An 11,232-nucleotide genomic window follows, 5' to 3' on the forward strand; every position below is an offset into this window, starting at 1 on the left:
TTTGTAACAGACCAATCAAAATACAACATGGCAGCAAATGTCAATCCCAAATGTGTGAGTACAACTACAATACCCTCTGAAGAAAACAGATGTTCAACTCAGCACTCTGCATGGAGTCCATGGCACAGTCATGTGTAGCAGCTCAGCTTAGCTGTAGTAGTAGTAGTAGTAGTAGTAGTAGTTTGATGTGATGTATTAAGGCTGTTGTTTATCAGTGAAATCTAATCTGTGTGTTAGGAAAGGTTAGTGTGGTTGAAGTTTACTTGAACACTTCACCGGAGACAACAAAAGGCCTCACCCTTCAATTTAGGGACTTTAAAGTAACACTATAAAGCTGATGGTGATTAACTGTCTATTCCACCATATATACAACAAACAGTATATTTCAACTATACACGCCATGGACAGCATGATTGAAGGCTACATCAGGCTCTGAAGAAATTCCTAATAATAAAAGAAATTCACTACCATGCACACCTTGAAAATAACAAACAGATACTATTAGCATTTTTTAAAAGACAAGACATGTTTGTCTTAATTGGGAGAACAATGGGTCCGAGGTGAAAAGCTCTTGTTTGGTGTTGGATACAAAATGAATGCGTGCACTTGAAATCCCACTACAATAAAAGTGGGCTCAAAATCCTTAAATTCCTTTGAGTTCTGAGTTGAAAATCTCCTCTAATCATTTTTAATTGTGGGGCTCTCACTGATATGGAGCTAAAAATGCCTCGCTAAGGTCTGCCGTTCATAGGCTATATGCTGTTGACTTACACTGAGAGGAAAGAGAACAACAGAGATTATGGGCAATTAAAGCCCACTTTATGCTGGTCTGCTGGCGTCACTGAGTCTGGCCAGGAATGCTCGCCTCGACTAATACTATCAATGAGAACAAACTCTGCAGCATCAACTTATTACATACAGTGAATTATTAATGCCAGAGCTAGCACAGTCAGAATAAGCTGGCTTGCCAGATAAGGAAAGTAGGTGTGCAATGAGACTGTGTTAAAATGCTGGATAGTTCGTTGCAGCTTTGGCCTGTGAACAGTGAGAAGATGACATTTATTCTATTTTATCAAACAGGCTAAACTCACAAATATTCAGTGGATAATATTTTTTGTGAGTTTAAACAGAGGAAGGCATTTTGTGGTTGGTACAGCTGAATTGGTGAAACCATCAGTTTTGCACCTTCAGCTTTTAGCAGAAAGAATATTTACTGAGGGTCTCAACAGACTGCAGAGTTACAGCAAGAAACCAACAAGGTCCAGTGTGCTCGCTGCAAACTCCTCCTCTGGTGAAAAACTATTCTGCGCTGGGTGTATGATGCACTGCACTGTGTTAGCCATTAGAGGGCCCCCACAAACCCAGGACAAGTGTCTCAGTAACTGGAAACCTCACAGGTTTTATTTTGTCTGATTCAGTCATGTTTCATTTGTGTGTCACAGTTCTCTGCACAGAATTTTGTTTTGTTAAAAACTAAAACAAATGTCTCTGTATTTTCTTTATTTTTATTCATACAGATGCATCAGTGTGTGTGTGTGTGTGTGTGTGTGTGTGTGTGTTCCAATACAAGTCAACTAAGGCCACCATAATTCATTGAGTCGCTATGAGGGCCTCTTAACGTAAAGAGAGCTGTAAAATGCCCCAGAGGAGATCCAGGCCTTCCTGTCTCCCTGCCTCTACTGTAATGAACTAGGTCAAACTGTCGCCACTTTTATTGACTGTAAACCAGCAGACTGAGTGGTCAATTAAAATCACACTTGAGGGAGTGATGACTCTTATAACATGGTGATTAGACAAGGTTAATTTACAAATTAGAACGACCGGAGACTGCAGTAGAAATATGGCTGGTTAAAAATGGTCAAAGTCTGATTTAAGTGGAGTAAGAGAGTATTTGAAATAAAGGACTGCAAATAGAAGTGAGGACGTAAAGTACAAATCCATTAAGAGTCTTTTTTCTTCAGATAAAAATCATCTGTATTGTGGAACAGAACATAATGGAATCGATTATGGCTGCCAACAAGAGCACTGGAAAATGTACATTGGCCTTGTGTATGATTTTTCAAAGCATATAATCTATGTTAAGCACAGTCAATTTGCTTTCCAAAAAACCATGCAATTTAGCCTCGCTTCAATCTCACAGAGGACTTCTGTTTTCTCTTGGACCATAATAAGTCAGACTGTAACACTGTGTTTCACTGCTCACAGGCCTGGCAGCGCCAAGGGCTGGAAAACACCCACTACCGCCAACTAGAGAAACATGCTCAATTTGATGCAGCTGTCTCCCGGAGCACACGCTCATGATATGATTCTGTGGTGGTGAAACTGCATTTCAGAGTTACGGTGGCACGGAGGGAGCTGTGGCTGTGGCGCAGTCCAGCAGGGCCATATAAAGCAAAGGGCACGCCAGGCTGGATAAGGATCACGAGGAAGATGAGAGAGCGAGGAGGCAGAGAGGAGTGAGAGAGGGGCCTCTGGCTCTGGGCTGTCGGCCCCCAGAGCAGGGGGCGCCGGCCAGGGTGCCACATCATTCAGACGACCTGGGGTACGCAACGAAAGCTGATCTAATGTGGGATTTTGACACATGCTGCCACATTTTTTCTAACACACACATACACACTCATGCTTCCACACAGCTTTATATTGAAATTGAAACATAATGATCAGTGTTGTGCTGAAGAAAAGACACCAGTAACTAATGTTAAGAAAATATTTATCCATCTTTACTCATTTTAACATCCATTACTTAAGTGCTCGCCCTTAATGGCAAAGATGGTTCTTTGTACTTTGGCAGAATGGGAAGGAAAAAGAAAAGAAAGTGAGGATTAATGTGAAAACTGCTGCCCACAGAAGCACAAAACAGCCTTTTATAGCAAGTCTGAAAATATCCACAAGCTGTCAAATGGATGACTTGTATTTAATGAAACTTAAGTTACAGGAAGTGGAACTAATACAGGTTGAAAATGAACAGACACCACTTAGTGATATTTTACATATTAGTCTCTCAGTGCCAGTCTGTTGTTTTATGGGTTTTAGGGATTATTTATGAATCACGACCAGGCAGAATCTCTCATTTGGCAGCACTATAATAAACATGTGCATCTTTTAATCTCACATGTTCACTTACATTTGCTGAGTTTATCAGATATATGGGTATTTGAAGGGACTGATGGTTTAAATTGTTGGCCTACAACTGCACATCTCTTTGGCAATTCAAATACATAAAAATACAATTTTACAATGTTTTATTTCGTTGCTTGAATCTTACACAGGAAACGAAGATGAGTCCAATTTAACATTTCTTTGATTTCACCTGTGTTCTTATGCGTTAGGCCGCACGGGGAAGATCCGGAGAGCGGAGAGACAAACCGGATTAAAGACGCATCAGCCCCCGCGATATGAAGTCTCTGTGCTTAGCGGGATATTACAGGACAGGTACAAGAGTCCGATGTTCAACACACGGCTTATGTTACTGATGTCTGCGCTGAGTGTGAGGTTGAAGAGCAACATTACCGCTGATCCTCTGTCAAAGGGTAAATCTAGCCTTGGGGTGGAAGGAGGCAACTGAGAGAGAGAGCGAGAGGGAGAGGGAGAGAGAGAGGGAAGACGGGACAAAGAGTGTGTGAGAGAGTGAGCTGAAGTTAAAAGGTCACCGCAGCTGACTCCACTGAGGGCGAAAGCTCAAATATCTTGCCATTTCAACGAAAAGGGTAAAGACGCCCGCCAGCGCGTATTTAAATGTTCCAGATGATGTAATAGTGATAATCTTATCTTAAGCTGCGCGATGAGTGCTGCATTCACTGGAGTGTTTGCATTGTGCATTATAAATAAAACCAGAAGTAACCCTGTCAACACATAGACAGGATAAAGACTCACTGTTAGTGTGGTGACTGTTGGAGATTAGTTAGTTAGTTACCGTCACTGGCATTTAAATGGAAAAATAAATGGAAATGTGGAGTTTCTAATGATCAGTTTAAAGGCATAAAATCAGAACTTGAAAATAAAATGGATTTTGAAAAATAGTTTGTTTATTTATTGATTTAGACACTAATGAAAAAAGTAGAGAACTGAATAAAACACGGCTCTTTATTAAAAAGTCAGCTCTGACAAACGCACCTTGAATTTTCAATAGATCCATAAAACTTGTAATAAATGAGGACGTATTAAATTAGACCTAGTGACACAAACATCTGGCACAGCTACAGATAAACAGACTTTGCTATTAAGAAACGCAGCCCTTCATGTGCCAGTCTGCGCGGTTCAGTGCGCACATGATTTACAAAAACATCCCAATAAGACACTAACTTCATGTCCCTGTGAAACCACCACTTAATTATTCTATGTGGGTCTAATGGTCTGAAAATGGGAGGTCGGCCTTCCCCAGGTGCTGTCAGAGGTTATCCAAACTTTGAATCATAACTTCAGGATTTCTATAATTGTATAAAAAGTTAAACCATTAAAACTGACTAGGCTTCATAATGTCGTTCCTTGCTAGTCAACAGCTTAGACTGGGTTAGACTGTACGCGCTTCCTATGTGAGGGTGCACCGGAGGGTTTGGACCCGGTGGATGGACGCTGCCCTGGCGGATGTTTATTTTGATTTGCTCTCTAATTGACCCAAATATACCACTAACAGCGGTTTTCTGCTGGCTGCTCGGCCTGGAGGGGACGGGCCTGCATGAGCGCACACACAGAGCGGCGGCAGCAGCGGCTGACGCGGAGAGACAGTCATTCTCTTTTCCGAGGAAAGCCCCATTTGCTATTGTGCTCGTCCAATCGCTGGGTGCCCTCGGCTCGTTGAGACGTTTCACTGTACTACTGCTTCCGTCTGCCTGTCTCCCTCTCTTCCCGCTGGCACCAAGGAGTTCCCCGTCCCCTCTCTGCCATGACTCCTCATCCGATCACTGCGCAAAAGCAGCGACGCATGAAATGACCACTTTCGGTTGCCTTAACGCGCCGCCAACACAGGATCCCCTCGGTTTATGCGTAAAAGCACCGAGGAACAGGGAAAGCATGCAGGAGCAGATGAAAGACAGCCAGGCTCCCGCTTCATCAAGGGCGTCGTCCTTTTTTATCGAGAACCTACTGGGAAAAGGGCGCAGTGGACAGAAGTCGACGTCGGTCAGCGGTCAGGGGGAAGCGTGCGTGGAGACGGCCTCCACTAGTAGACTCCAAAACGCACATCGCGCCGACACCAGTGTCCCAGCACCCGACGGCTGCAGCTCCACAGCTCGCTCCCCATGCAGAGACTCGCCGTTGCAGTGGCACCGCGGGGGGACTGCTCTGAACTTCAGAGCTTTGGAAACACCGCACAGTGAGTAGCTACAGCTTTATTCCTCACAAACGCGTGTCATGCAATCATTTCACTACGAGCACAGACAGTTTGTTCCAGCTATTTCTCTTATTATAGCTTCTGTCTCCGTTCTGGATCCCATTCTGAAGCTTTATTGACCACAGTATTTGGTGACATTATTCCTACTGGCAGGGCGTTTATTGAGTGTGCACATTTATTAACGTGGCTTTAATAGAAGCATATGGAGTTAATCCAGAAATCTGGCACAACGTGTGTTGGTTCTGGCTCAGGGTCAGTCGAGTGAGGAGCCCAGAGTGTTCCTCTTCTCCGTTTACTCACCATGGTCTTACCAACCTTTCTAAAATCGTTAAAGGTTGACCTGACTGGGTTTGTAATGTGTGTTAACCCTCTGCAAATCTTTAATGGGACACAGGCGGAGACACTCAGTGCTCTGTACTACATAGGATGCTGTGAGGTGAGGTGCGACCTCCACTGTATAAAACCTAAAGAGATTTCATGATTACGCACAAACGCCAAGTACATAGTCCAAAACACAACATGATACTTACCATCTGTGCCAGTCACATGCTCCTTCACATGAAAACAACGCGTCCTCACTCACATACCTTAATTTAAAACATTTCGACCTTAGCTTCACACTGAATGGAAGCATCAGGCCCGCATTAGTATTAACTTTTTGGATGTTATTATTTGGGTGATAAGCTGCAAAGGTCTTGTTTATAGCTGAAATCTATTAGTTATACTCTTGTGTGTATCATAATCGGACTGACACTACTTCCTTAGAGGGATCAAGTCCTGCAATCCAATCAAAACATCTTATCACTGCCCATGCGCAGCCCAATTTTCTAGGAAGGAGTGAATTGCAACATGCAATTATCCGAGCTCAGCTAAATTCCTTCATATCTCTTATTTAAGTGAAATACCTGAGTTCTTTCAGCTTGTTTCAGTAGGTAGATATATATTCTGGTTAATCGTTTTATTTCTTGAGCCCGACAAACTGATTTGTTCCGTCAAACTTCAGATGAAGATGTTTTATTAGTTTAAAGGACAATATTTCAGTAGTGTGGAGTGTGAAGTTACTCTTCTCTAATATCCGAGGTTCTCTTCTCGTTTTTAAGTTATTTGTGTTTTTGTTTTTCCTCTTTTCAGGCCCAAGGGACAATACAAGTTCAGAGGACCACTGCTTCTCCACATCTACCAGTGACAGAGCCTCACCCGCAGTGTCCGAGCCCCTAACGGAGAGCAGCGACGAAACGGGACGGAAACCAGGCGACGGCAGCCTGACGGACGACAGCGAGGACGTCGCGGCGCAGAGCGCTTGTGACGCGCCGTCGGCGCAGGACGCGTCGTCTGACCCGAGCTCCCACCGGAAGAAGAAGACCCGGACCGTGTTCAGCCGCAGCCAGGTCTTTCAGCTGGAGTCCACTTTTGACGTGAAACGGTACCTGAGCAGCTCGGAGAGAGCTGGGCTGGCAGCGTCTCTCCACCTGACGGAGACTCAGGTCAAAATCTGGTTTCAGAACCGGAGGAATAAATGGAAGAGGCAGCTGGCGGCGGATCAAGAGGCCGCTCACATCCCCAACTCGACGCAGCGGATAGTCAGGGTCCCCATCCTGTATCACGAGGGATTAACACCCACTGCATCACTGGGCTTCAACTTGAGCGGACATCCAGGTTCTCCACCCGTCGCCGTCAGCTACCCTCTGTCCTCGTTTGCGCACTCCATGAGCATGTTGAGGTCGCAGATGACAGGGCTGGTGTAAAGACTGCTCAAGACTGACATGTGAAAGTGTTGAACGACACAGAGTCACACTCGAATCGTGCAATAAACCCACAGTAACCGCATTAAACTGTTGAGCGCATCCAAAGCTGCAGAGACCGCGATTAGAAAAGAAAGTCATGAGTTATGTCTGTTCATAAGCTTCTACAAGAGTATTTGCTCCTGTCACAGTGTGGACCTGGACAACAGGGCCGGGAGACACGGAGGCAGAATTAATGTACTGTATCTTTGAATACACATATTTTTGCAAACGTAACTTTATATTTAAAGCCACAGAGTTTCCAAGTTTGTCACTTTTTTTTCACATAATAGATAAATAAAAACGATGCACAAACAGTTTGTTTTTCTGTTGTTCCTAACACAGTGTTTAGAGAGTAAAAAGAGAGTCCATGTGCTGTGTGACACAAACACAGCTTTGACAGTTCGGTGTGTCTTCTCAGAAATGACGATGTTAACCTTTACACGCTTGTTTCTGCTGCAAGAAGGCCAACTGTGCACCCTGATTAGATGTCCAAGCCATCAGAGCATCTGTACATGTCATAAAGTCATCTCAGAAATGATAAAAAAAAATATTTGTTCGATGAGAGACAAGATTATTTACAACTAATCCACAATTGGGGAAATGGCCATGATAGTCTCATTTCACTCTCAGTCAATCCCCAGACTTTATTAAAAATGTCCACAAGGTAGCAAGTTGTGCCCCTTCTCTGTAGTTCAAAAACAAACAAACAAAAAACTAACAATCTCTTTTTATATATATAAAGAAATGAATTTTGCGAAATTCTTTCCATTAATTTAAGCTTTTTCTCCAAGTTCCAACTTTTCATCCCAATTAAATTCCGTTTCTGTAACATTTGAAAGTACATTACAGTTAAAGTAGCTGTTAAATAGATAATAATAATAATAATAATAGGTAAATAGAACATGGTCTGGCACAAGAAATAAATCATTATGGATCTTTAGTAAGTTAAACTAATCTAAATGTGGATTTTTATATTTTGCACCTCTTTAAAATTAGATTTAAAAAACAATATCTACACATTTAACTAGGTTTAAATAAACTAAACTGTTCCACGATCGCTTGACTTTGTTAATGAAACATTAAACACGAACAACACATGTTTTTGTGACGTTTTTTTTTTTTTCTCCTACACTTTTTTTTTTTTTCACAGCTCACACTCTGTCTGTTGTGTGAAATAAATACGAGTTTAATTTTCCTGGGGGACACATGCAGGGCTGCGGAGCCCGAGGCTCCGTGCAGCAAATGTGGTGGATGGTGTATAATGGGGAGTCAGGGGTCCGAGATGGGGCAGAGGGAGGGCACATCCACTCTGCCCTGCCCTCCATTCTCCTCCCATCCCCTCGCTGTTATTCGCCCGAGCTTCACGCTCCTCTGGACCAATCAGCGAGGACACAGAGCGCTCCATCCGGTGTGTGCCGTCACAGTGCAGGCTGAGCATCGCCAGCCCAGCCGCGTCCGCTCAGTGGCTGCTGCTATGGTGCGTGCAGCATCGAGGCGTGAGTGGTGAGATTAACGTCGAAGTTTCGACTTGGAGGCGAACAGAGTCGCGGTAGTAAACAAGAGAGGACTTACGCCTTGGAGAATATGAACAAAGTGGACGTACCATGTCGACCCGCCGCCTCTTTGAAATTCACCATTGACAACATCCTCAACCTGAAGACAAGCGGGAGGAACTGTGGCAGCTGTGACTCCGCAGGACTGCGCGATGACTCGGCCACGGCGATGCGTAAAGACGGTTTCCAGAGTCACCACGAGGAGCACGCAGCGCAGCAGAGGCAGGGCGCGGGCGCCGGGCTCAGCAAAAGTGGTGAGAGGGCTTTGGTGACTTTACAGACACATCTGTGTTTTCAGTTACGCACTCTTTAGATCAGATGATTTCGTAATTTCAGGTGGTTTTTTTTTCATCCTGCTGTCAGCGCGTTAAAAAGCTGTGATTTTATTACAGAGCTGATCACAGACTGCAGCGGAGCGACGGAGCCGGTCATCATCGGCCGCGGGGACCCGAGGACGGAGGCGGAGGTGCGCTTCGAGAGCGGGGACAGCAGCTGCGACGACAGCAGCTCCACCACCACCACCACCACCACGACCACGGAACCCCACAAAGGAGGCAGTCCGGCCAAGAAGAGCAAAATGATAACGAAAAAGAAAACTCGCACTATTTTCTCCAAGAGACAGATTTTCCAGTTGGAGTCTACCTTCGACATGAAACGCTATCTGAGCAGCGCGGAGCGCGCCTGTCTCGCCAGTTCCCTCCAGCTCACGGAAACCCAGGTGAAAATCTGGTTTCAGAACCGCAGGAATAAGTTGAAACGGCAGATCTCGACAGAAATCGACGGACCCGTTAGCGATTTCCCCGAGACTGGAAAACCAGTGGTGGTAGTGGGGCAGCTCCCGGCCTTGTACAAAGAGAGCAACCTATTGGGGAGATGCGTGCTGCCCATGCCCCTGCCCGTGGTGTACCCGGGGAGTAGCACGCCTTACCTCTGCTTCTCAAACGCCAGCAAGTACTTCAGCCTGTACGAGGGGGACGTATGATATATATTTTTTTATATTTCTCCACATGAGAGAGACACCTTTGGTGCTCTGTTGCCAAGTTGCAGGCATTTTAAAGAGTTAGGGCCGGACCTGCGGCCTTAACTGTTTGTAGATCGCAAGTACAATGACAGAAAAATAAGCTCCTGCGGTATTATTTATTTTTTAAAAGTTAGGGATTTTTGTATAGGCCTGACACTAACCTTGCTACAGTGACACATATCAGTTTTAGTAAACATCAGGCTAGTGATAATGATAGCCTGTGGGAGGCCTAAACAGTATCAATCCCAACATTGTATTTCTTACATGGCATTTTATTATTATTATTATTATTATTATTATTATTATTATTATTATTATTATTATTATTATTATTATTGTCATCGACAGCAGCATTTCCAGCAGCCTAAACCACCAAAGAATTTATTATATAGCCTCGCTATCTGCATGCATTTCCTGTATCATAATGGATTTTGAATTACTAAAATGATCTATGTATTTAAATGAATGTAATTAACATTTTTATTCTGTTTCACGCATGTCTGTTATTTCTGAGTATTATAGCCTACAGTTCTTATTTTATTCCACGTTTTCCTAAAGGCTCATTACACCTTTTACTGAAACTTGTAATTAAAATATCTTCATTCAAGAAATGTTATTACAGAATGGATTCTTTTGAGTTCAACTTTGTGTTTCAGACATCAGCCTTTTATGATTTTTAGATTTGCAGATTACCTTTGTTATTTCTATTAAACTGTGCTACCTGGATTTGTTAGGTAAAATAATTGGAGGAGTCTTGACTGATGTGGACATGTGGAAAAGAAACAATAACAAGATTTGCAAATTCTTAAATTTTGGGTCAAGCAGGGTTTGGTGGAAAGTTGTCTTTAATTATGCTGTATTAGTCCAAATGTGCTTGCAGACGCACACTCCCATTTTCTGTTCTTCAAACACTGAGGCCTCAATAACTAGATATATAGTGTTAAGAGTGAAGTAGTTGGTACAGTATAAATAACACAGAATATGAATAATTCAGCATCACCTTTAAAATCCATTACTAACAACTTGATAAAATCAAAATGGACAAGTTCATATAAACTATAACACGAGTCAGGAAATATTTATCTGTAACTCATGATATACCTGGAATATTTGGGATATTTACTAATGCATGTCATGTGTATTTGGGATATAAGAGTGTGATATGGCATAGCTGATATAAGGTGTCAGCCTAGCTGTTCTCCTCTTTGAGAATCCAAAACCATTTGGAAATATATTAACATGTTCCCTACACAATAAGTGCTGACACAGCTGGATGTGTCTTATTTATTCTTGCATAAACTACAGCACGGGTTATATCATAAAAGGAATATGAGGATAACTTTGTTCCTAGACTGAAACATGGGATAAGTTTTGGACAGGTGCAGACGAGAGCTGAGGCTCATCCCTTTCTGTACGAGACAGCGTTTATCTCACTTCCTGAAGGAGGCCACTCGGCTGCCACACCACTGCCACAGACCGAAACACCAGCAGCCACAGCATGCTTTAAAATGTACACAGTGTAAAACTGTTGTTCTTCTCAAGCGA

At 43.4% G+C, this 11,232-nt stretch overlaps 2 protein-coding genes across 2 annotated transcripts; both read left to right on the forward strand.

The window, feature by feature from the left end:
* Positions 1-5,010: 5,010 nt before the first annotated feature.
* hmx1 (H6 family homeobox 1) lies at positions 5,011-7,074 on the forward strand. Its single transcript, XM_026360451.1, has 2 exons — positions 5,011-5,311; positions 6,461-7,074. The coding sequence occupies exons 1-2, from the start codon at positions 5,011-5,013 to the stop codon at positions 7,072-7,074; spliced, it is 915 nt and encodes a 304-aa protein (XP_026216236.1).
* Positions 7,075-8,697: 1,623 nt separating this feature from the next.
* On the forward strand, positions 8,698-9,648 carry hmx4 (H6 family homeobox 4). Its single transcript, XM_026360601.1, has 2 exons — positions 8,698-8,848; positions 9,059-9,648. Exons 1-2 carry the CDS (start codon positions 8,698-8,700, stop codon positions 9,646-9,648), a joined length of 741 nt encoding a protein of 246 aa, XP_026216386.1.
* The last annotated feature ends 1,584 nt before the right edge of the window (positions 9,649-11,232 follow it).

Source organism: Anabas testudineus, chromosome 1 (assembly GCF_900324465.2).
Source record: "Anabas testudineus chromosome 1, fAnaTes1.2, whole genome shotgun sequence".
In the NCBI taxonomy this organism is placed as follows: domain Eukaryota; kingdom Metazoa; phylum Chordata; class Actinopteri; order Anabantiformes; family Anabantidae; genus Anabas; species Anabas testudineus.

Bases quoted from the DNA above. Each gene is read 5' to 3' on its own strand.
- hmx1 (XM_026360451.1), top strand. From the start codon at position 5,011: ATGCAGGAGCAGATGAAAGACAGCCAGGCTCCCGCTTCATCAAGGGCG. The intron at 5,312-6,460 runs GTGAGTAGCTAC...TCCTCTTTTCAG, and splicing joins AGCTTTGGAAACACCGCACA to GCCCAAGGGACAATACAAGT.
- hmx4 (XM_026360601.1), top strand. From the start codon at position 8,698: ATGAACAAAGTGGACGTACCATGTCGACCCGCCGCCTCTTTGAAATTC. The intron at 8,849-9,058 runs GTTTCCAGAGTC...ATTTTATTACAG, and splicing joins CACGGCGATGCGTAAAGACG to AGCTGATCACAGACTGCAGC.